This window comes from Podarcis melisellensis (genome assembly GCF_964234715.1).
Source record: "Podarcis melisellensis genome assembly, chromosome: 11".
In the NCBI taxonomy this organism is placed as follows: domain Eukaryota; kingdom Metazoa; phylum Chordata; class Lepidosauria; order Squamata; family Lacertidae; genus Podarcis; species Podarcis melisellensis.
The window spans coordinates 53,883,177-53,909,450 of NC_138543.1; the positions used below are offsets into that span (position 1 = coordinate 53,883,177).

The following is a 26,274-nucleotide window of genomic DNA, read 5'->3' on the forward strand; positions in this document are numbered from 1 at the left end:
CTGTCTATCTATCTATCTATCATCTATCTATCTATATCTATCTATCTATCTATCTATCTATCTATCTATCTATCTATCTATCTATCTATCTATCTATCTATCATCTATCATCTATCTATCTATCATCTATCTATCTATCATCTATCTATCTATCTATCTATCTATCTATCTATCATCTATCTATCTATCTATCTATCTATCTATCATCTATCTATCATCTATCTATATCTATCATCTATCTAGCTATCATCTATCTATCTATCTATCTATCTATCTATCTATCTATCTATCTATCATCTATCTATCTATCATCTATCTATCATCTATCTATCTATCATCTATCTAACTATCTATCATCTATCTATCTATCATCTATCTATCTATCTATCATCTATCTATCATCTATCTATCTATCTATCTATCTATCTATCTATCTATCTATCTATCATCTATCTATCATCTATCTATATCTATCTATCTATCTATCTATCTATCTATCTATCTATCTATCTATCATCTATCATCTATCTAATCTATCTATCTATCTATCTATCATCTATCTATCTATCTATCTATCTATCTATCTATATCTATCATCTATCTATCTATCTATCATCTATCTATCTATCTATCTATCTATCTATCTATCTATCTATCTATCTATCTATCTATCTATCATCTATCTATCTATCTATCTATCATCTATCTATCTATCTATCTATCATCTATCTATCTATCTATCTATCTATCTATCTATCTATCTATCTATCATCTATCTATCATCTATCTATATCTATCTATCTATCTATCTATCTATCTATCTATCTATCTATCTATCTATCATCTATCATCTATCATCTATCTAATCTATCTATCTATCTATCATCTATCTATCTATCTATATCTATCATCTATCTATCTATCTATCTATCATCTATCTATCATCTATCTATCTATCTATCTATCTATCTATCTATCTATCTATCATCTATCTATCTATTGGCCCAAACATATGCAAATATCCCACCCCACTCCCATCTGCAAGACAGATGGGAGACTGGGAGACCGACAGCGACTGGGAGACCCGGCCATTGTCCCCCCCCCCCAAGGAGCTGCCGCTTCTCTCCGGTGCGACCTGCTACGCTCTTGCTCTCTCAACCACATACACAGTTGTTTTCTTAAACAGCTCTCCTGTTTGCTGATGCTGCATTTCCAATCACAGCTGTGGACTGGCCTGAGTGGTTTGTGGCAAAGGAGAATGACTCAGCAGAGGAAGGGGAGGAGGAGGAGGAGGAGAAGACACAGGGAGCATTGTCATTGCTGGAGTCTTGGTTCCCACCCCCATTCGAAGGAGAGAATCGGAGGAGGACGGGAACCCTAATAGCCAAGATGGTGGCTTTTGTAGGTGGCTGCTGCCAGATAGAATTTCTGTTTTCACCAGGAAAAGAGCAGAGTCCTCTTCCCCTTGCCCAGATTTAAAATGTCTGGGGTTTTTTTTTTTTAAGAAAAAGCTGTCCCTTAGCTCCATTTTCATTTGTTTCTGGCCCCCAGAGAGCAGGGGGGAAATATTTCAGACATTCCACGCACCATTTGTGTCTTTCTGATCTGCCTGCTTGAATTGAGGAGGTAGTTCAGCTTGCATTTTTGCCTTGCTGTGTGGCTGGCAGCTGTGGACTCTACCCTATTGGTTTCAAGCCTTTGGTTGGTACATTTCCTTTGCCTGCAGTGGTATTCTGTACCAGAGGGTTGAGCATAGCATAGACTGAGACCTGCTGGCCGATCCCTTGACGATTTGAAGGAAATCAGCAAGGGTTTCTGATCTCCCCCAGTGCCAACAATTGGACTTGTAGACAGCAGATGAAGCTGAACTTTGGAAGATGCAGGACAGGCAAAAGGAAGAGCTAAACAATGGAACTCATTCCCACAAGAGGCAGCGATGGACACCAACCTCTAGAAGGGCTTAAAAGAGGATTGGACAAATTCATGGATGAGGCCTGTTGACGACTGCTAGCCATGATGGAGCCACTGCTCTTTCTCTCCACAGTTGGAGGCAATACGTAATGGTTTCGAAAACCACCGGAAGGGAGGTTGCCGTTGTTGTGCTTGAATCCTGCTTGCAGGTTTCCCATGGGCATCTAGTTGTCCACTGTCAGAAGAGAATGCTGTGCTAGATGGGCCATTGGCCTGAACAGCCAGCACTTCTTATGATCTTATATGTTCTTATTTCCTGCCCACTCTGGTTGCATTGTTGAAATGAAGAAAGCGGGGGGGGGGGGGTGTCCACCACGAGTGGATTTTCACATGTGGGAGGACTGTGATTGTGCTGGGCCCGGGGGTAACCCGTGAAACGCAGTCCAGGACCGGCCCAGAATCCAAAGGTTCTGCTAGGAGTCAGTCCGACAGGGCCAAGGCAGGAAACCAGGCAAGGACAGGTACAGGATCTCAGGCAGGATCTGGCATACAGCAATGTTGTTCCCGCAACCTGGGGCGGGGTCCGACAGCCTTTTATCTTTCTCAGGGTAACAGCCGGTCCTGATCCCCCAGTGTCTCACCTCCCTGTTTCGCCTGAAGGTGAGCACTCCTCCTGCGAGTACTCAGGCCTCTCCCTCTCTCAGACCTTGGTCTCTGCAGCTCGGGAGATGTTGGTGGGTTACTAGACCCAAGGGGCACTTCAGCCTCCCCTGACCCAACCGGTAGTGGAGCAGCTGTAAGTGATGGCTCAGCTGAAGGCAATGAGGTAATCCCCGATCTGGAGCCAGGGCAGGCTCAGGCCCCTGACTCGGCCCAGCTGGTGTTTGTTGCAGGGGAACCTGTGCAGACAGGGACTCTTCAGGATCAGGCCCCAGACTTGGTTCAGATGATGCCTGAGGCAAAGGATCCGGTGTGGACTGAGACTCGTCTGGTTCCGAGTCTGAGCCCGAGTCCCAGGCCATCACAGTGATCTCCTTTTGGTTCTGGAACTCAGAACAAGTTCCTGGGCTCAGAATTGTTTAATTCAACGTGGAAGCTTGTTGCATGGATATCTATAAAGGTAAAGGGTAAAGGGAGCATTAGGTCCAGTCATGGCCGACTCTGGGGTTGCGGCGCTCATCTCGCTTTATTGGCTGAGGGAGTCAGCGTATAGCTTCCGGTTCATGTGGCCAGCATGACAAAGCCGCTTCTGGCGAACCAGAGCAGTGCACGGAAACGCCGTTTACTTTCCTGCCGGAGAGGTACCTATTTAACTACTTGCACTTTCATGTGCTTTCGAACTGCTAGGTGGGCAGGAGCAGGGACCGAGCAATGGGAGCTCACCCCGTCACAGGGATTCGAACTGCCGACCTTCTGATTGGCAAGCCATAGGCTTTGTAGTTTAACCCACAGTGCCACCCGCATCATTGTGGATATCTATAGCATGAGCCAAAGCTAGCAACATGCAAGTGAAAGCACCTATGCGATCGCTAGCATCTGCCTCTTTCCCCGATCCTCACCAGCACCAGTAAGTGCTGGGAATTCTGAAGCCTGTTTGCTCAGATGCAACTAAATGAGCCAACTCTTCCTGGGTAGCCGCTGGTGATCACTGTGGACACTTCTGAGCTAGATGGACCAAAGGTGTGACTCACTATTAGGCAGCTTCATATGTTCCTATTCTCCCCTACTCTTCAAACAAAATATATTGGGGTGTTAAGGTGAAGCATGCCTCCCATGTTAATTCTGCAAGCCGTGTGGAATTGGTGATAAGCTCTTGGTGGGTGCAATGCGGGAAGGCGTGGAGCCCGAGAGAGAGAGGGCCAGTTGATTGATGTCATTGCCTTGGTACACAAAATATATTTTGTTGCAGTGGAGCTTTTGGAGGAGAAGCCACTGGTTGAGGAGGGTGGGAGAGGAAATCTCATCTCAGGAAATCAACTCCGCCGATTTGTATTTAATTGCCGTCCCCCTCGATAAGGAATGGTCCCAGAACCCAACAGCTGTCAGCACCCACACGGCCAGAGAGTTAAAATTATGGGCAAAGAGGAGGCCAGGATGTTTAAATATGGAAGAGGGACGGCTTGGACCGAAACTTGAGCAAATCGAACCTGCTTGTTATGATCATGCTATTACATGGAAATGTGCAATTACGTCCGAAAATTGCATGTTTCTGCTGGTGGGTCAGGCAGTCGCTGTTTTACTCATTTCCTCCACGAAGGGATAGAATGGAAATCACCAGATGCCAACTGCTGAGGGGAAGGAAAGCTCCCCTCCCCTTCCAAGACATTTTGACTCGATGTAAGGTCACTTGGAACTCCATTACGGGGCCTTTGTCAAGGACAGAAAATCCCAGGTTCTTGGTGGCCGTGCACTTAGAATATTGATGCTGGTTCCTAGAGATGTGGTGGTGACTTCAGGAAAGCTAAGCTGTCTTCTTCCAGCTCTACTGCCCCCTACCTGCTTTCTAAGCCTTTGCTGGACATTTCTAGAGCTCTCCAGCTTACCTTATGGTGCTTGTTGTGTTTGGGTTTTGGTACTGACATTATGGAAGACTTTCCCAAGGTGCTTGGCGGTGCCCTAAGAGTTTCCCAGATACTTACTCCAGATACTTCAAGATCATCACCCATTACAAGTTTGTTTCTGGGTTTGATTCAATTTTTAATTTAGTTTTAAACTAATGTATCTGAACAGCAGCCTACTCCCATAGTTGTTGAAACGATCTAAGATCCGACTCTGGGTGCATTGCACATAACCTCCGAAGGGAGGTGTGTAACTACCAGTGACAGGGTCTTCTAAGTAATGGCACTTTGCCTGCAGAGCTCTTTCTTCTTTCCATTTGTTGATGCCTAATTCATTGATTTTCAGGTTCCGGGTGAAGGCTGAGGCTGCCGTCCCAACTCCTCTCACCTGGGAGTAAGCCCTGTTGGATTCAGGAGGATTTACATGAGAGCAGACCAAGTTTCCCCATGAGTAGACCAAGTTAGGGTTGTTTCCCCATGCGTTGGGTTCATGGCAGAAAATCGGCTTCGCTTAGAAAAAGTCACAGGCAGAATCTGTAGCATTTCCAGACCAGGGTGGGGTTTTGAAGGCACACAAACACCACTCGCTGAAGCGAAGTGCTGGGTTGGTCTAGTTTGCGAGCAGGAGACTGCTTGGGAACCTCAGTTCTCTTAGCGTGGACCTTTCTGCAGCCAAAATAGCACCACCAAGGCAGACTAAGAGCTATCAGCAGGCTTGGGGAGACACTAGATCAGCGGTTCTCAACCTGTGGGTCCCCCAATGTTGTTGGACTACAACTCCCATCATCCCTGAGCTCTGGCCTTGCTAGCTAAGGGTGCTGGGAGTTGTAGTCCCACAGCATCTGGGGACCCACAGGTTGAGAAAGGCTGCACTAGATAAAGATTGAGCACGCTCCTTGGGCACAGAATGCTGTCTGAGGGGGGGAAAGTGGAACACCATGGGTGAGGTGGGAATGGAAGGGAGTATCTGGAAAAGGGACCAGGGCTGAATGGCTGCAGCCCTGAACAAGAACACTCCAGAGGGCAACCCCATTTTTACACATATTTCCCCCCCTCTCTCTTTACTTACTCTCCCTTGAAATAATAAATAAATACTGGCTACACTATTGCTTCTCTGTGGTAGGCAATTTTTCACAGCAGAGGAGCTGAAGTTGAAAAGAGGGGTGGAGTAGGGACACGCCGAACCCCGAGATAAATCTCGAAGCACTGCAGATTGCAAAGCAAAGCCTCTTTCAGAGGCCGGGGTGGGTTTGGCTGCGGTTTCGCAAATATAGTCTCCAGGGTGTGTCCAGGGGAGGTTTGCAATAACAAACTTGGCCTGAGCCCCACATGCCAAAAGGAGAGACAATGGCAGGTTTCCCCCTCCGGCTGTGATCTTGTGGTGTTGTGTGGTTGGGTGTGTGCGTTGGAGGAGTGGCGGGGGGGGGGGACGAAAGAGAGAGCAGAGGGAGGATTGTTGATTGCTGGTGCTCATAAGGCGGTTCAAGAGATTTATGAGCCAAAGCCTGCCTCGCTTGGAATGCTTCGTGGCTTGGGGGAGTGGGCGTCTCGGCGGATTAATGGATTCTGGTTTTTACCTTGCAAGCTTGAATTTCAAACCCCAGCCCTGTACAGACTGGCTTGAAGTTTATTTTCAGCCAGTGATGGCTGCCGTTTTTATATGCAGAAGGGAGAAGGCTGCTCCCAACCAAAGCTCTTTCAGGTCATACACTCTCTCTCCATGTACAGAGTCCGTTCCTGAACCACTACAAAGACTGGGCTCTCATTCAACAATTTTCGACCCCTTCCTGCACAAGTGTCTCCCATAAGCCCTGTGCGTAGGCCGCGCCTTTCCGCATCGCTCCTCAAAAAGCGAGCACCGTTTTGCATTAAAATGCACATGTGCTAACTTATATGCAGATTAAGAAACAATTGCAGTCACAGGGCCGTCTTAAGCATATCTGGCGCCGTGGTGCAAAGCTCACTCCGACAGCCCCTTCTCCCCGTTTCCCAGAGGTTTTTTTAGGGAGGCCGGTGCTGCTGGTGGGGCTGGAGGAGGCGGGCAGCGGCTGGAGGGCAGCTCCTCCTGGCGGGGAAGAGGCAGAGGCTGGACACAGGGCCTCCTGGCTCAGCCGGCCGCTTCGTGCCATAGTCGCCACGGCAGACGGAGCCTCCGGGTGCGGTGCTGCTTTGGTGCAGCGTGGCGGAGGCGGGTGAGGGTGGTGAGCTGATGCCAGGAGGCGCCGCGTCCAGCCTCCGCCTCTTCCCTGGCACCCTCCAGAACTTGGCACCCTGGTGCCCCGTGCCACTAGACTCTATGGGTAAGATGCCCCTGTGCGGTCATTTAAATTAGAAATGCATCTCATCATAGCTGGGAAGATTGGGACCAGGTGAAAGCCTGCTATCCAGTTGCTACTAACTGGGATGTGGAGCTTCAAAGCTCCCTCCTGCTCTCCCTTGTTTAGGTTCTTCATCTTCAAACCTAACCAAGCCGCCTTTCAAATAGAGGACAGTCCTCTGTAAAAAGGACACTCTAACCACAAGGGAGCTTTGCCAGACAGGCTGTATCTCTTCTAGCAGGAGCAAATTCCCATCTTTTAGGACACATCATTTGGTTGTAGAGAAGAAATGCACATGGCATCAACTTAAAGCGTAGGACAGGGGCAGGCAATATAGTGCCCTCCAGATGTAATAATAATAATAATAATAATAATAATAATAATAATAATAATAATAATAATAATTTATTACTTATACCTTGTCTGGGCGGTTTCCAACAGAATAGTAAAACATGATAAAATATCAAACATAAAAAACTTCCCTAAACAGGGCTGTCTTCTAAATGTCAGGTAGTTGTTTATTTCCTTGACATCTGATGGGAGGGCGTTCCACATCGTTCCACTACTGAGAAGGCCCTCTGCCTGGTTCCCTGTAGCTTCACTTCTCGCAGCGAGCGAACTTCCAGAAGGCCCTCGGGTCTGGACCTCTGTGTCTGGGATGAATGACGGGGGTGGAGATGATCCTTCAGGTATATGGGCCACAACTTCCATCAGACTTGGCCAACGTGGCTGATGGTGATGAATTAAGAGAGTTGTGATCCACAACATTTGAAGGGCACTAGGTGTCTCCTGCTGGTGTAGATGATTATCAGGTTCTACAGAGTGTTGTCCATGTGTAAGGTGGTTTGTACAATTTAAGAGAACAGGTCCCTACCCCAAAGCAGAGGTGGATTTCAGGGAGCATGGCAGGTTCCCCCATACTGGGCACTGAGCCGCAGAGGGGGCGCCACACTTCAGCGTAACTATGATGTACTGAACGCGTACAACAGAAGGCGAGAGGTGGTGGCTAGCACATTTTGGCCTTGCATAGGGCGCTGCTGAAATTTGAATGACCATAGTCCGCCCCTGCCCAAGAGTCATGCAGTCTGTAAATCAAGATGCATGTGGCAACTGAGGAGGAAGAGAGAAATGTGGACACAGCAGTATGCACTTATTGCAGTTGCCTGTACAGTGGTACCTTGGTTGTCAAACTTAATCTTTTCCAGGACTCATGGAAAGATTCGAAAACCAAGGCACGGCTTCTGATTGGCCGCAGGAGCTCCCTGCACTCAATCGGAAGCCGTGAAAGCCACGTTGGACGTTCGGCTTCCCAAAAATGTTTGCAAAACGGAACACTCACTTCCGGGTTTTGGCATTCGGGAGCCAAAACGTCCAAGTAGCAACCAAGGTACGACTGTACTTAGGATCCCTCCACCGTCCTTTATATTGTGCAGTCATGACAATTTGCACTCATGATGATATCAGGGCAGTCATACGCAATCCCGCTTCTGATACTGTTTGTACCTGGAAAAGTTTCCAGGTGGATGTGCTGCTTTGGTGCACATCCTGCAACATACAAAATGAATATGAACAAAAGGAAGATGAAACAATCCTCTGGATCCCACCCCTTTGGGGTGTTAACGGCCCATCAGTGGGTATCAGCACACTTGATTATGCCATGCCATGTTATTGTTTGTTGCATGTTGACACTAAAGCTTTAACTGTGAGCAAGCCAGGGCTGATAAGGGCTGTGGTTCAAAACATCTGAAGAGAACCAGGCCAGTGAAGACTGGGACTGAAACAGTTTGGGAGCAGATTATTTGAAGGAACGCCTGCACCCATATAAACCGCCCCCTCCCAGGCCCAAGATTGGCCTCTGAATCCCCACTTGTAGACCTGCTGTCAGCATTCATCAAAATAGTGTGTACTAGAGATGCGGTCTTTTCGTTGGTGGCCCCATATCCCTGCAGCTCTGCCTAGAATAAGTTCAAATGGCTCCTTTCTCATTAGTTTTCAAATGTAACATAAAAACTAAATTGTTCCAACCTCCATTCAGTGAAAAGTGTTGCGAGCTGGGTTTTAAGCTGCGGCTTTTAGCTTCTGTTACTGGGACGTGTTATTTGCATTAAAAAAAAAATTGTTGCAGGGTTTTAATTCTCTGTCGTAAGCCATCCTGGGTGGTAGCAAGCCCCCCAAAGGCACCACTTAATTGCATTCTTAGCAAGGAGCACGCCCGGCAGAACAAAACAGGACTGACTTCTGAGTAGCTTTGGATAGGACTGCCCAGTTAATAAATAAAACAGAAAGGGGCCAGGAAGAGAAATGGCCGGCTTGCTGTTAGGTGTCACCTTCATCACTCTCTCTCTCTTTGTCTCGGCTTCTGCCAGCTTCACCCTGAAGGGCATGAGATTATGAAGGTCACTGCAGAGCCGGCTGTTGCATCCTGTCCAGCAGTGCAGAGCAACACAGCTGTCAAATTGTCAGGCTGGCCAAAGGGCGGCTGGGAGAGGCCTTTTCTCCAGACTTATGTCAATGTTGTTTAGAGGGGTAGTTGGGATAATTAGCAAATGATCTGAGGGGTGGGGTGGGAGTCTGTGTGGAGAGTGCAGTTCTTTTGCTGCAGGTAAACAGGCCTAGCCCTCTAGGTGCCTGGGTGGAAGAAGCTGAACTGCGCAGAGATAGAGACAGAGCATTAGGGTTGGGGGATAAATTCGATTCGGTTTGCACTGAAAAGAGAGCCTAACTAAGCCTCTTTCCGCAACGAAATGTGAAACGAAATGCAGCCAACTAATTTGACCTTCTCTAAATTTGGCAGTACAGTTCTCCAGCCAAGCAATGTGTACATAAAATGCATATGCTGGGGTAAAGCGTGCATGCAAATGCATGCTCGTAATGTACGCTGTGGGTTAAACCACAGAGCCTAGGGCTTGCCGATCGGAAGGTCGGCGGTTCGAATCCCCATGACAGGGTGAGCTCCCGTTGCTCGGTCCCTGCTCCTGCCAATCTAGCAGTTTGAAAGCATGCAGTGCAAGCAAATAAACAGGTACTACTCTGGCGGGAAGGTAAACGGCGTTTCCGTGCGCTGCTCTGGGTCACCAGAAGAGGCTTAGTCATGCTGGTCACATGACCCGAAAGCTGGACGCCGGCTCCCTCAGCCAATAAAGCGGGATGAGCACCGCAACCCCAGAGTCGGCCACGACTGGACCTAATGGTCAGGGGTACCTTTACCTTTACCTGTGCACTTAACATCACATGTTGTTTGGCTCCAGTGGCGTAGTGTGGGTTGTCAGCACCCGGGGCAAGGCATGTAATTTGCACCCCCTAACCCGTGGATTTTCACCCCCTAACCAGGGGATTTGTGCCCCCTAACCCCCAGATGTTGCACCCGGTGCGGCCGGCCCCCCCTGCACCCCCCACGCTACGCCACTGTTTGGCTCTAAGAATGAGAAAACCTTCTTTTCCTTTCCGGTCTTGTGGATGGCTTATGCTTCCTTACTCAGAAACATAGCAAAACAAACAAACAAGAAGCAGCCAAGCAACGACCAGAGGCACCAGCAAACATACATGTTGGACACGCGTGAAAGAGATTTGGAGACCTCTCTGCCCTGCCACTGCTGGAAACCGACTTCGATGGCTGGTGCATCTTAAACAACTCTTCTACCTTGAAAAGTCCAGGGGAGCTTGTCTCAGGGTACGGAGGGAGAGGAATGTGTTCTGATTGCAGAGCAGTCCAATGTTTACGGCGTGGGCTTCCTCAAGCGTGCCACTTCCCTCCCCCCTGCAGAAGATCAATCAGCAGCTGAGACCTTGAGGTTATCTCTCTGCGCCATGCCCACTGCCCACACTCCCAGCCAGCCAGCCTCTCTTGCTTGGCAATTACTGTGTGGGAGAAGGATGGCCGGCCTTGGGAGATGGGATGGAAGCAGCAACCGAGAGCAGCTGCTCTTGCAAGCCAACCTTCGTCAATTAATTTAATTTATTTGGATTTATACACCGCCCTTCATCGTTAAGATCTCAGGGCGGTTCACAGAATAAAATACAAGATAAAAACGAGCAAACAATTAAAAGCAAAACAGCAGCTTTTGGCTTGGCTGGTTATTGGGGCTTTTCTGGTGGTGTTAAATCCACGTTTTCTGTATTATTTAAGTTTTGTTTTAAACCATTAACTCGAGACACTTTAAACCTTGGGAAATCACCTAATAAATGCCCTTCATGGTACTACCTTGGTTATATTCAGCACAAAAGACATCCTTATGTGCAGAAACCTGTTTTTAAGGGCACCCTTTTTCCCACCTGGGCTATGTTGTTCTCACAGGCAGACCTGCGTGTGGGCTTTGCTGTGTCAGATTGTGGGATAGCAGCTCACACGGCTGAGGGCTTCTGCATGCGAAGGGGTTTCCTGCACAAAGAAAGCTAAAATGCCAGGAAGAAAGGTTTCTGGCCTAGCCCATTCCTCAACACCTAATTTTCTGGGTGCAGAGAACTTCCTTCCACCTGTACAGAGGGGGAGCAGTCTGTACAATTTGCAAGTGGTACAGCTCGCCTCAAAAGCAGCAAGAGTGCTGAAAATACGTCTTTTGAGGGAAAGTTTATGTTTCTAATTGCAGGTTAATGTAGAAATGAATTGGAACACAGGGCAAAAACTTGTGAAAGTGAGATTCATCCATCCCTACTTATCGCTCACTTCCCAATAGAAAATATTCCAGATACAAAGGTTAGCACTGACTCCTTCCATGGCTGACCCTGTTTAGATCTTAAGTGAAAATGTGTGCTCTTCAGCACTGTTGCAGTGCATCTTTAGCCTGTAGGAATGGGAAAAACCACCCATTTTGGTTTCTCTCAGTTTCTCATTTTCCCAGTCTTGGGATGTTATGTGCAATACAGTGGTACCTCAGGTTAAGTACTTAATTCGTTCTGGAGGTCCGTTCTTAACCTGAAACTGTTCTTAACCTGAAGCACCACTTTAGCTAATGGGGCCTCCTGCTGCCGCCACTCTGCCGGAGCACGATTTCTGTTCTCATCCTGAAGCAAAGTTCTTAACCTGAAGCACTATTTCTGGGTTAGCGGAGTCTGTAACCTGAAGTGTATTTAACCTGAAGTGTATGTAACCTGAGGTACCACCGTATTGCCTAACATACACATTTTTGCAAACTAATTCCCCCTCATACACAGCAATGGAAACTTTGATGTCATTTTCACCAATACACCTCAGGCTTATCCTTAAAGCCAAACGGTGTATACCAAAACACTTTGGGTGAAAATGCAGGATTGCCAAAGGCTGTCTCCACCCCACCCCTACCCCAGATGGCTGCCTGCCTTTTAATTTTAATTTTTTTAAAAAAATTGCCTAGCCTGCAAAGCTGAATGTGCACATGTTAAATGCACGTAAGTTAAAGGTAAAGGGTACCTTATTATCCTGACCACCATCATACACACTATCAGCAAATTCTTTCTCGGAACGTCAGTGGTGTAGCGTGGGGGGTGCAGGGGGGGCCGGCCGCACCGGGCGCAACATCTGGGGGTTAGGGTTAGGGGGCGCAAATCCACGGGTTAGGGGGCACAAATTACTTGCCTTGCCCTGGGTGCTCACAACCCATGCTACGCCACAGCGGAACGTGGCTCCGTATGTAGGCAAAATGGTGCCGCCAATTCACAAAAAAAGCCCTAGATTTTATATGGGAGGCTAATAAATAAATTGCTGCTGCTGTTGTTACCGTATTTTTCGCTCTATAAGGCGCACCTGACCATAAGGTGCACCTACTTTCTTTGGGGGGGGGGGAATTCAAGGAAAAAAAATATGCGGCTCTTGGGGGCTTTTGCGGGAGGTGGGGTAAATGAGCCTTGCTCTGTCCCTTCCCCCACCTCCCGCAAAATCCAGGGATAGCTGTGTGAAGCCTCCCCAGGTCAGCGGGATTAAGGCTCCCTGCTGCCCTGTGGAGGCTTCGTGGGCTACACCAAAGCTGCTCGACCCAAAGAGCAGGTCAGGGAGCAGCGGAAAGGCTGCTCAAAGCCTGTCTGCTGCTCCCTGCACTTGTGGGGCTGGTGGTGGGGAAAGCCGAGCTTCCCTCACCGCCAGTCCCAGGGAGCAGCAGGAAGGCTTGTTGGGGCTGGAGAGGGAAGCCCGGTCTGCCCCCCCCCCGGGACCACACATTCGCTCCATAAGACGCACAGACATTTCCCCTTAGACTTTAAGAGGAAAAAAGTGCGTCTTATGGAGCGAAAAATACGGTATATTGTGCAATGCCTCTGAAAGCAAGTGCACAGAGGAGTCAGCTTGCCCCTGTCGCAGGACACAGGCAGGCAGACAACAGGCTCTGTGCTGCCTCCAGCCTCTTGGGGCAACTTTGCTGTGCTGCAATGCTCAGGTGTGTTGCAGTGCCCCTGCCCGACCCTCTGCATCGGAGCAAGAGTTGCGCCTATAACCCCAAATTTGGACCGGAGCTTGTGCTTCACTCACGCAGTGAAGCTGCGCCCTCTGTGCTTGAAAAACCCATGCGGCACAAAACAAGTATTTCAGGGGATGGAAGGATGTGGGAGACACTGCGACCAAGGAGGAGTGCAGCGGCAGGGATAATTAAATGAAGGTGGAGGCCGAAGGCACAGGAGAATAATGGGAGGCGGCTCCATTTGTCGGGAACAGTCTAAATAAAGACCGAGAGCAGACAGAGGAGGGGAGGGAGGGAAGAGTGCAGGGCAGGGTGTGGGATGAGATCACGGAGGGCCTTGAAGGACAGAACAAGGAATTCAATGCCTCGCGCACGGCGAGACGCGATGTGTCTGGGGCACCTGGGAGCAGCCGACGAAGTTAATCGTGATTCCCTTAATGTGCTTTCTGAAGGAGCAAAGATGGGGCGGCGATAGGAGTAGTGAGATGATAGATGGGCATTTGGGGTGGGGTAGCAGAGACAGGAAGGGCAGGGAGGCACCTTTGTGGGATGGTGGCTGGGGACATTTTGTGCTAGGGATGGGAAATAAAAATTCAGTGTCAACGTAAGCTGGAATCTATAGCCTGGGTAATCGTGGCAATATTAATGGGGTGAGGTGTGGCAATCACACAGGGTCCCCGGACGTTTCACCGTCTATTGAGCCCTGTGCCACCACTTTATTTTTCGCTGCCGCCACCCAGGCCCTACCTGGGACAATATTGAGTCCAGTCAGGGTTAAATTGAAACATAAACTTCTGTTTATTTATTGAAGTTTAACAAGCGTGTGGTTTCATAAATAGTATTGGTCAATTACAATCATGGGGTGCCTATCCAGACCTATAACTTTTGCTACCTGCTCTCACTCACTAAACCACCTCTCAGATATTTAGTTGTCTTCCTAGCCCCTAACTGTTCCTGACTCAGCTTATTTCGCCACACTAACTCAACCTACCCACAAACTCTATCCCAATACACTCCCACTCCAACCAACCACCCAACTCCCAACGAACTCCTCCCTTCGCCCCTCCCAGAGCTGGTTTTATACTCCCACTGACTCCACCCCCCCGGGTCCTGACTGGGCAACCTGTTTAACTATTTCACCTCCAGCACTCTCTCATATGTTAACATTACATGGGGAAATATTAAATTCTGGAGAAACCTTCCAGGGGTCACATAGCAGGGTGGGCAGGACCAGGAGCAAAACTGGGTGGGCCAATGAATTGACTGGATTCACGGGCATCAGACTCTTGCATTGAAAACAGTGAGGTTGATGAGTTCCAGGATCAGAGCATCATTCTCTGAGGTGGTCCTGTTTTGGCACACTCAGCCCAGGAAAATTTGCACAACCCCCCTCTGTTGGCCTTTAGGGACTCTCTAAATGGGCCTTCCATTCCAGAACTGTTTTGTCTGTTGCTTTTATCCTGATGTTTTGCATTGTTTTTACTGCTATTTTAAATTTTCAAATGTGAGCGCTGTGTTGGGCTGATCGGTTGCAAGCAATCCATCTTGGGAGGTTGTAAAGTGATCTAGAAATCCCTTAAAAGATGGCAGTGATGGTGATCAATTGCCTGTATCGAAAGGCAGATTGAGTCCCATGCTTTGAAAGATTTTTCTTTCTGGGAATTTGTGTCTTCAAGGATAAATATGAATGCGCTAATTCATTTTGTATGTGTGTTTCATCGTAGGGCTCTAAGTGAGAATATGGCCAATGGCATTGAAGACCTTATAGGGATCCCATTCCCAAACCACAGCAGCGAAGTCCTTTGCGGCTTAAACGAGCAGCGGCACAACGGCCTCCTCTGCGATGTCATCCTCATTGTCCAGGACCAAGAATACAGGACCCACAAGTCTGTCCTGGCTGCCTGCAGCCAATATTTTAAGAAACTCTTCACTACCGGCACTTTAGCAGACCAGCCCTATGTTTACGAGATTGACTTTGTTAAGCCTGAAGCACTTTCGGCAATCCTCGAGTTTGCCTATACCTCGACCCTCACCATCACCACCTCGAACCTCAAGCACATCCTCAACGCGGCCAGGATGCTGGAGATCCAGTGTGTCATCAACGTCTGCCTAGAAATCATGGAGCCCAGTTTGGAGGAGGGAGACGAGAGGGAGGAGGAGGAGGAGGAAGAAGAGGACGATGAGGAAGAAGAGGAGGACGAGGAAGAAGAGGACGTGGGAGACTTCGCAAACCAGAACCTAACAGACGTCCAAGACGTCGGCTGCCACCAAAGTCCTTCCAAATCTGACCTCGCAGAGGAAGCTTACTCAGAGAGACCAAGCGGGTTCTCTAACCATTTTCAGGCGAACAACTCCAATGGCTCCTTGGGCGTGATAAGAGACTTCTCCATTGAGTCCCTCCTAAGAGAGAACTTGTACCCTAAATCTAGCATGCCAGAACGGAGGCCGGCTCTGTCTCCCTTTGTCCCTGACCTCTTCCCGCACTTGTGGAACGGAGACTTTGGCGCCTTTTCCCAGGTGGAGGAGCAGCAGGTGGACAATGGCCCCTTGGATCTGGTCATCCGGAAGAGGAAGATCAAGGAGGAGGAGAAGGAGGAACCTTCTCCCGCCCCGTTCCCCAATGACCTCTTCAAGGACATGTTTGCCAACAACCCGGTGGCCCATTTGGGACACATCAAGGCGGAGAATGATTACGGAGCCTACCTGAACTTCCTCAGCGCTGCCCATTTTGGGGGAGTCTTTCCTCGGTGGCCGGAAGAGAGGAAGATCAAGCCCAAGGCTTCCCAGCAGTGCCCCATCTGCAACAAAATAATCATGGGAGCCGGGAAGCTGCCGCGGCACATGAGGACCCACACGGGGGAAAAGCCATATATGTGCAATATCTGTGAAGTCCGATTTACCAGGTCTGCACACGTTAAAAAAATACTAGACACCCCAGCAGATATGAGATTTTTTTCCTATATAATGGTATATAATGAGTGCATGCTTTATCCTGTTCTGTTTACAAAGACTTCAGGCTGTCATATGTACCGTATTTTTTGCTCTATAAGACTCACTTTTTCCCTCCTAAAAAGTAAGGGGAAATGTGTGTGCGTCTTATGGAGCGAATGCAGGCTGTGCAGCTATCCCAGAAGCCAGAACAGCAAGAGGGATTGCTGCTTTCACTGTGCAGCGATCCCTCTTGTTGTTCAGGCTTCTGAGATTCAGAATATTATTTTTCCTTGTTTTGCTCCTCCAAAAACTAGGTGCGTCTTATGGTCTGGTGTGTCTTATAGAGCGAAAAATACGGTAGTTATTTCCTCCTCCCCCACATCTTAATCTTCACAGCAACCCTGACAGGTAGGTTGGGAGGAGATGCAGTAGGCGTCATGGGCAACTGGGATCCTGAACCATGATCTCCCAGGTCTTAGTCCAATGCCTTGGCCCAAGGATGGAGAAAATGTAGACCCACAGTGTCGCTGAGCTCCCACTGCCATCAACCCCAATTAAAAGGTTGAAAGGTCAGGGATGATGGAAGCTGAAGTTCAACAGCTTCTGGAGGAAAATATGTTCCTCATCTTTGCACAAAGAATTCCTCAGTGCGAAGAAATCAGTTCGGATAGGAGTCTCCTAAAAACTCTCAGCTCACTTAACAAACACTCTGTACTCCTAACAAACCACAGTTTACAGGATTCTGCAGGGGAAACCGTGGCTGTTTAAAGTGATATAATAGTGCTTTAAATGGATGGTGCAGGTGTGGCCCACGTCTGTTTTTAATAGCGTTACTTGCACGCTATGGGAACTCGGGTAATGGCAAAGTTGGGCGTCTGCTTAGGGCTCACACCTCAGCAGGAGCCCACTGGTCCTTGGGATAGCTCAGTCGGTAGAGCACGGGACTCGTAATCTCAGGGTCGTGAGTTCAAGCTCCAGGTTAAGCAAAAGATTCCTGCATTGCAGGGGGTTGGACTAGATGACCCTCAGGGTCCCTTCCAACTCTACGGTGACTCTATGATTCTGTGACAAGAGCCCTCCCTCTTGCTGCAGTCAGGAGGTAGACTTGGTGAGGAAGGACAGACATGAGGGGGGAACAACAACAACAACAACATCAATAATGACGATGATGATGATAATAATATATTATTTATACCCCGCCATCTGGCTGAGTTTCCTCAGCCACTCTGGGCAGCTCCCAATCAAATGTTAAAAACAATACAGCAGTAAATATTAAAAACTTCCTTAAACAGGGCTGCCTTCAGATGTCTTTTAAAAATAAGATAGCTGCTTATTTCCTTCACATCTGAAGGGAGGGCATTCCACAGGGCAGGCGCCACTACCCAGAAGGCCCTCTGTCAGGTTCCCTGTAACCTCACTTCTCACAATGAGGGAACCTCCAGAAGGCCCTCGACGCTGGACCTCAGTGTCCAGGCTGGATGATGGGGGTGGAGATGCTTCTTCAGGTATACAGGACCGAGGCCATTCAGGGCTTTAAAGGTCAGCACCAAAACTTCGAATTGTGCTTGGAAACGTACTGGGAGCCACTGCAGATCTCTCAGGACTGGTGTTATGTGGTCTCAGCCACCACTCCCAGTCACCAGTCTAGCTGCTGCATTCTGGATTAATTGCAGTTTCCGGGTCACCTTCAAAGGTAGCCCCACGTAGAGCGCATTGCAGTAGTCCAAGCGGGAGATAAGTAGAGCATGCACCACTCTGGCGAGACAGTCTGCGGGCAGGTAGGGTCTTAGCCTGCATACCAGATGGAGCCCTATGAGGAATGAGTTGCCTGAGAGCCCTCCAGAACTGGGAGATGCTGCCGTCCGAATGCCTTTATTAACAGGCTAAGTCAACCTCATGCAGTGAAGAGAGTCAGAGACGCCCCCAGAAAGCTGCTCGCTGGAATCAGTCTCCCAGTTGTAATCTCCAATATCATGTTCTGGTTGAGAGTATTATTATGCTAAAAGACCGTGCTCATTAACCATGAATTATCATCTGTGAGAACAGGCCTGGGAATTGATTTGCCTCTGCAGTCCAATTTAATTCGCCAGGATTAGGCCTGTAGAAGCTGCTGAAAGCCCCTGGTGCTGGGGGCAGGGGCAAACCCCAGTCTCACGCTCCCCTAAGGATATGTGTGGGAACCAATGAGATTGGGCAAGGGAGTGTTCCCCCACCCCCGAGAGTTGCATCAATCCAGTGCCAAGGACAAGAAACAGCATCTAAAGCTGCTGTTGAGAATTTTATTTCATAGAAATGATCACCTCCATAACATAGCATGACATTAACATTCCCACCAATAGAAACATATTTACATATTATCTAATGCTAGCTAGCTAGCTAGCTGGATATATTGTGTATAAAAGGTAAAGGGGCCCCTGACTATTAGGTCCAGTCATGGCCGACTCTGGGGTTGTGGCGCTCATCTCACTTTATTGGCCGAGGGAGTCGGCATACAGTCATGTGGCCAGCATGACTAAGCCGTTTCTGGCGAACCAGAGCAGCGCACGGAAACACCGTTTACCTTCCCGCCGGAGTGGTACCTATTTATCTACCTGCATTTTGACGTGCTTTCGAACTGCTAGGTTGGCAGGAGCAGGGACCAAGCAACGGGAGCTCACCCCATCGTGGGGATTCGAACCACCGACCTTCCGATCGGCAAGTCCTAGGCTCTGTGGTTTAACCCACAGTGCCACCCGCGTCCCTCTCATATTGTGTGTATATTGCAGTTAATGTGAGCTGAATGAAGAGGGTGCATAGGAACCGGACAATGTGCCTCTTTAGCACTCACATGGTCATATTTCGGTTCAATAATCTGAAATATATACAAGCCTTTTGGCTGTTCCTGCTTCACTCCCTCCTTCTGCAGCCCACTCCCAACCATGGCTTCCTATCCTGGCTTGTTATATTACCCATAGTTTCCTAGTTTGGGGCATAACAGGAAACAGTGGTTCACAGAAAACACCCTGGTTTGCTTTTACAAGGGGTGCAAGCATCTGTGACCCACTCAGAGGTTGAGCATGCTTGCCACTTGAGTGTGTGAAAGATGCACAAACCCCACATCTCTCAACGTTGCTTTCGGGATTACTCACATTCAGTGTGAGCATTTGGCCTTGAGTTTATCTGGTGTGGTGTAGCCAATCTTCACACCAGCAGCTCAGTAGACCTAGGGGACATGACTGTGGCAACCATGATGGAAAAGGCTTGGGAAACCTGTTGTAGCGGCCTTATAGCAATCTGGTTGTGTGCATTTGGCACCGTGCCTGGGACATGGCTTTTGGAAGCCCATCGCCAAGGCCCCTAGCAATCAGCAGTTGCCACTTCACATCAAAAACCAATTTCAGCAGCAGTCGCTTGTGGCCAACTCTGCCAGTTTGGAAACAAATCGCTGCACAGGCTTTCCCCTTTCCCATCACACATGCAGTTAGTTTTATGACTGTGCTCCGGTGCTTGTCTATTTCACACCAAAGCCAGGTTGGATTTGGATTTGATACCCCGCTTTATCACTACCCGAAGGAGTCTCAAAGCGGCTAACATTCTCCTTTCCCTTCCTCCCCCACAGCAAACACTCTGTGAGGTGAGTGGGGCTGAGAGACTTCAGAGAAATGTGACTAGGCCAAGGTCACCCAGCAGCTGCATGTGGAGGAGCAGAGACGTGAACCCGGTTCCCCAGATTAGAAGTCTACCACTCTTAACCACTACACCACTCTGGCTCTCAGAGGTTGGCAAGTTCTGTTGGCAGGAAGGGCCATAGCTCAGTAGAAGAGTATCTGCTTTGCATGTAGAATAATAATAATAATAATAATAATAATAATAATAATAATAATAATAATAATAATAATAATAATTTATTTGTACCACGCCCATCTGGCTGGGTTTCCCCAGCCACTCTGGGCGGCTTCCAACAAAGATTAAAAATACATTAAAATGTCACACATTAAAAACGTCCCTGAACAGGGCTGCCTTCAGATGTCTTCTAAATGTTAGGTAGTTGTTTTACTCTTTGACATCTGGTGGGAAAGCGTTCCACAGGGCGGGTGCCACTACCGAGAAGGCCCTCTGCCTGGTTCCCTGTAGCTTTGCTTCTCACAGTGAGGGAACCACCAAAAGGCCCTCGGTGCTGGACCTCAGTGTCCGGGCTGAACAATGGGGGTGGAGACACTGGTTCTGGTTCAATTCCTGGCACCCCCAGCAGGACAGGGGAAATCCTGGACTTTCACAGCCATTCAGCAGAGGCAGGCCTGAGCTAGATGAAGCGGTGTTCTGACTGAAAGACAGCTTCCTATTTCTGCGATCGCTGAAGTTTCTCAAGAGGCATTGCCCCTCCTTTGTTGCTGCCTTCAAACAAAATTAGGGAACGAAAGAAGCTGTGCTTCTGTCACTGCTCATGGAGACCCTCAACCCCAAGGAACAGCTGAAGAATTTCTCCTGCCCTTGGAAAAAATGGTGAAATGGTACCCTGCCCCCCACCCACCACTATAAAGGTAAAGGGACCCCTGACCATTAGGTCCAGTCGTGGCCGACTCTGGGGTTGTGGCGCTCATCTCACTTTATTGGCCGAGGGAGCCGGCGTACAGCTTCTGGGTCATGTAGCCAGCATGATTCTGGTGAACCAGAGCAGCGCATGGAAACACTGTATACCTTCCCGCTGGAGCGGTACCTACTTATCTGCTTGCACTTTGATGTGCTTTCAAACTGCTAGGTGGGCAGGAGCAGGATCCGAGCAATGGGAGCTCAGCCTGTCGCGGGGATTCAAACTGCCGACCTTCTGATCGGCAATTCCTAGGCTCTGTGGTTTAACCCACTGCACCACCCGCGTCCCTATAATAATAATAGAATAGAATAGAATAGAATAGAATAGAATAGAATAGAATAGAATAGAATAGAATAGAATAGTGGACCCACCACTATATTGTTCCACAAATAGGGTAGAGAATTTCAAGAGGCCATTGGTACCCAGCAATCATTCACTGTAGCTGCTCTATTTTCCAGGCAGCAGTCTGGGGGCTGGAAGTATATTCTAGCATGCAAACAGACCCCCTATTACAGTACCTTCTCTGTTGCTACCACCTGACATTTCCATTCCAAAAACAGGGGTCTGGTTCTCCTGTTAAAGATGGCAAGGTTCTGTTATACAGCAGGCCTCACCTAGCAAGTAAGGATTTCCTAAGAAGTGCAGGGCATTATATACAAAACTCAAAGAGACATGTGCACATTCGGATCAGAGAATCAGAGTTGTAGAGTTGGAAGAGGGTCATCTGGTCCAACCACTGCAGATGACTAGATGACACAATGAGATCCAAGAAAGGCGAGTCCACCAGCTCTTGTGGGAGTCTGTTCCATTGTTGAACAGCTGTTACTCCCAGAAAGTTCTTCCTGGGGTTTAGTTATATCTACTTTCTTATAACTTGAAGCCTTTGGTTCAAGTCCTACCCTCCAGAGCAGCAGAAAACATACCTACTCCATCTTCCATATGACAGTTCCTTAGGTATTTGAAGATGGCTATCATGTCTTCTCCTCTTCTCCAGGCTCCTTCGACCGTTCCTCATCAGGTTTGGTTTCCAGACCCTTGATCATCTTGGTTGCCCTCCTCACATGCTCCATCTTATCAATATCCTTCTTGAACTGTGTCACCCCGAACTGGACACAGGTTTCTAAATGCAGTCTGGCCAAGGCAAAATAGAGCAGTACTATGGCTTCCCTTGATCTGATGTGGAATCTTTCTCACGAACATGCACACACTTAACTTGAGGGAGGAAGTAGATTCACAAGAAGAGCACTAGCAGATCATATCAAAGGTTCATCAGCCCATTTCCCCCAGTAGCCAATTTGATGCCTATTTAGGAAGACCACCAGCAACAGGGTGGCTTTAACTTCCACCCTTAGCAAGGCAAGGTCTGCCTTTTTGTGCCAGTGAGCACATCTGGAATTTTGAGGAAATGCTGTGGGCATCAGTTACAATTCACATTGCTCCTATACTGGGAGGCTCATTTTCCTTATGAACAAAAAATGTTTTGACGCTTTCCAATTACAGTCTGGCAGGGCTTCCTGGGATCCACTAAGATGGCTTTGTGGTCTTAGAAGTTGGCTCCAAAATCAGACAGAGAACCTATATCTCTCCAGATAATCAATGATCTCCAATTCCCATCAGCTCCAACCAACATGACCCCTGGTCATGGGTGATGGGGGAGTTGGGAGTTCAGCAATCTCCAGAGCGCTACGGGTTCCCTAGTCCATGATGGCACCATGTTTGTGCCAAGTTCCCTGGTGTTGCAAAAACAAATGCTAAGATCGTAGCAGTAGTTTAAAGTGCTGCTGCAGTTTTGAGTGGATTTTTTATTTTTATTTTAAGGACTGCATCATGCCAAGCCATGATTCATGCATCCTTGGACTGGTATCAACATGCAAGTTGATGATGGGACTATTTGCAAATCCATTGTGCACAGAGGGAGGCAAATGCTCCTTCCTGACCTGCCCAGGTTGCATCATGCTGTTTGCAAACCCTCTGAAGGGCTGGTTCCAAGAGCACAAGCTGTGACCTTGCATGCGGGTAGAGCTCACCTTGGAATGAATGGATGGGGCTGAGCTGTGGAACATGGTGGAATTATCGGGCTTATTAGTTTACAGCTTACTAGTTCACGGCAGCTAGACTGGTGACTGGGAGTGGCCGCCGAGACCACATAACACCGGTCTTGAAAGACCTACACTGGCTCCCAGTACGTTTTCAAGGACAATTCAAAGTGTTGGTGTTGACCTTTAAAGCCCTAAATGGCCTCGGGCCAGTATATCTCAAGGAGCATCTCCACCCCCATCATTCTGCCCAGACGCTGAGGTCCAGTTCCGAGGGCCTTCTGGCGGTTCCTTCGCTGCGAGAAGCCAAGTTACAGGGAACCAGGCAGAGGGCCTTCTTGGTAGTGGCACCCACCCTGTGGAACGTCCTCCCACCAGATGTCAAAGAGAAAAATAACTACCAAACTTTTAGAAGACATTTGAAGGCAACCCTGTTTAGGGGAGCTTTTAATGTTTAATAGATTATTGTATTTTAATATTCTGTTGAAAGGGGCCAGAGTGGCTGGGGAAGCCCAGCCAGATGGGTGGGGTATAAATAATATATTATTATTAGTAGTATTATTATTCCATCAATGGACATGGCGCTTTCTCACATAGACAAAAGGGGCACGCCCCCTACATGGAGGAGCTTAGGGTGTAAAAGTTGAGGGTGATGGAGAATGGATGGGGGGAAGAGAGGGAACAAGGGATGCACAGTCCTTGCTGCTTCACCTCAAAAAAGACATTGCATTGCTGGGAAACATGCAGAAGGGATAGCCAGCATTGTGTCATTGAGATGTTTTGGCCCAGCAATGATGAGCTTTGTAGAGCCAGTGTGGTGTAGTGGTTAAGAGTGGTAGTCACGTAATCTGGGAAACCGGGTTCGCGTCTCCACTCCTCCACATGCAGCTGCTGGGTGACCTTGGGCCAGTCACACTTCTGTGAAGTCTCTCAGCCCCACTCACCTCACAGAGTGTTTGTTGTGGGGGAGGAAGGGAAAGGAGATTGTTAGCCGCTTTGAGACTCCTGAAGGGGAGTGAAAGGCGGGATATCAAATCCAAACTCTTCTTCTTCTTCTTCCCACCCAGAGGGTACCAGATCAGCTACGCACTTTTGTCGGAATAAGTCCCATTGAATTAGATGCCTCTTATATCTGAGCAGAGAAGCGTACAATTGCTCTGTTAAATGAATGAAGGGTTGGAAAACTAGAAGGACAGATCAAAGGGTTGGAGGTCTTTTAGTCTAGAAGAAGAAATGGTTCAGCAGGGGGTCGGTGAAGGTTGAGGTGTCACAAAACGGTGACGAGAAAGCTATGGGTAGACAGAAGCTTTTCTTCCAGCTCATAATGCTAGAACTCACGGAGAGCCGATGAAGCTGAATCTTGGAAGATTTAGGATGGGTAAATTGAGGACTTCTTCATACAAACACATACCGTATTTTTCGCTCTATGGGATGCTCCAGACCATAAGATGCACCTACTTTTTGGAGGAGGAAAACAAGAAAAAAAAATATTCTGAATCCCAGAAGCCAGAACAGCAAGAGGCATCACTGCGCAGCTTTTGGGATAGCCGCGCGAAGCCTCTTCAGGGCAAGGGGAGCGTTCTTCCCACTGCCCTGAAGAGGCTTCACGTTGCTATCCCAGAAGCCAGAATAGCAAGAGGGATCGCTGCACAGCGAAAGCAGCGATCCCTCTCACTGTTCTGGCTTCTGGGATAGCTGTGCAGCCTGCATTCGCTCCATAAGACACACACACATTTCCCCTTACTTTTTAGGAGGGAAAAAGTGTATCTTACAGAGAGAAAAATACGGTAATTGAAGCATGGAAGTGGTGACAGTTGCTGGCTTATGTGTCTTTAAGAATATGCTAGGCATGTTTCTGGTGGAAGATTGAAGGCTGTTAGCCAGGATGGCAACATAGAACCTGCATGTTCAGGTGCAGTATACGTCTGAATATCAGTTGATGAGGACCATCACTTCCAAGCTCTGCTTGTGGGCTCTGGTTGGACTTGGACAGCGTACAAAGTAGACCACTGGAGGTTTCTTAGGGACAATGATCAAATGCATTTTCCGGCTTTGTTTCAGCTGGGAATGGGTGGGGTGTCTCAACCTGTGTGCAAGGTAAATAGCAGCCCTTGGCTACACCCAGAATACACTGTGCACCAGAGAAGTGTTTGATGTTGTTGTTTTAAGTGGCAAGCCACCGGTATAGAAGCCGTGCGGGCTGACTGTGTAACAGGGTGGAGTTTGCACAAAGGACAAAGGCGCTCACAAGAGCCCTCCCTGTGACCCTGGTTCTCAGACTGATCTTGTGACGCCACTGTCAAGACGTTCAGCATTGGCCGATGAAGTGGTGCAGCAAAAGTGGGCATGCGTTGAGAAATTAGAATTAGAATTTCATTATTATGGTCATAGACCAGTTCCGGGTCACTTACAATATCAGGAAAATCTTAAAACACAACAGGGATACATTGGATTGCAATTGGGTATAACAGAGAGAAATTGGGCGGGCTGGCAAGCAATGGCATGTTTAAGGAAAGGGCCATAGCTTAGTGGCAGAGAACCTGCTTTGCATGCAAAAGGCCTCAGATCCAACCTCCAGCATCTCCAAGTTGACCTGGGAGAAACTCTGTTTGGGAAACCCTGGAGAGCAAGTCAGCATGGGAGCCATGGGATGACACTTTGCCCAGGGCTCCCTCAGTCCAGGAGTTCCGCTGCCAGTCAGCATGGGAGCCATGGGATGACACTTTGCCCAGGGCTCCCTCAGTCCAGGAGTTCCGCTGCCAGTCAGCATGGGAGCCATGGGATGACACTTTGCCCAGGGCTCCATCAGTCCTGGAGATCCGCTGCCAGTCAGCATGGGAGCCATGGGATGACACTTTGCCCAGGGCTCCATCAGTCCTGGAGATCCGCTGCCAGTCAGCATGGGGGCCATGGGATGACACTTAGCCCAGGGCTCCATCAGTCCTGAAGCCAGCCCTGAATTACAGAGATGCTGTAGGATGAGTTCTGCATCTAAGGCATGTTCACTGAGTTATGGCCCCTTCCCAATAGTAGGACCTCCCCTGCCCTCAGCACTATGCATTTAAAGCAACATCGTGCCCCTTTAAAAGATGCTGTGGCTTCCCCCACAGAATCTTGGGAACAACAGAGCTCCCATTTCCATGGTGGCTTAACCATCAGTCCTTCTTTCCAGGGAACTCTGGGAATTGTAGCTCTCTGAGGAGGACCAGTGTCTCCTAACAACTCTCAGCACCCTTAACCGCATTTAAAACAGAATGGAAGATGCACATTTGAGATGTGGATTTGTGCTGCCACCTGCTGGCTCCAGGAACTCTCTGCTCGCTCAGTTCTTTGTGTGCTAAGCTTTCCGCACAGCGAGGTCCAGTTGCGGCATCTAAGATGATTTCCAGGAATCATTGTTTGACTTGTGTCTGTAGCTACGGTGGCAAAAAGTTGGAGGTTCCTCAGCCTTTTAGGTCTTGTGTTTGATGTGGCCTCTCTTCAGGTTCTTTGAAGTAAAGTCCCCAAATCCCAACTAGATTAGCCCATTTTAGAATCACAGAATTGTCATCTAGTCCAACCCCCTTCAGGGACGCGGGTGGCGCT

General features: G+C 48.5%; 1 protein-coding gene across 4 annotated transcripts in view; it reads left to right on the forward strand.

Moving 5' to 3' along the window:
* ZBTB7C (zinc finger and BTB domain containing 7C) overlaps nt 1-26,274 on the forward strand; it is a 248,364-nt gene that overhangs the window by 213,493 nt on the left and 8,597 nt on the right. For all 4 annotated transcript variants that reach the window (XM_081929754.1, XM_081929752.1, XM_081929751.1 and 1 more), the window contains one exon: nt 14,877-16,055. In XM_081929754.1, the coding sequence (XP_081785880.1) occupies nt 14,877-16,055 (1,179 nt within the window). The remainder of the gene's footprint in view (nt 1-14,876; nt 16,056-26,274) is intronic.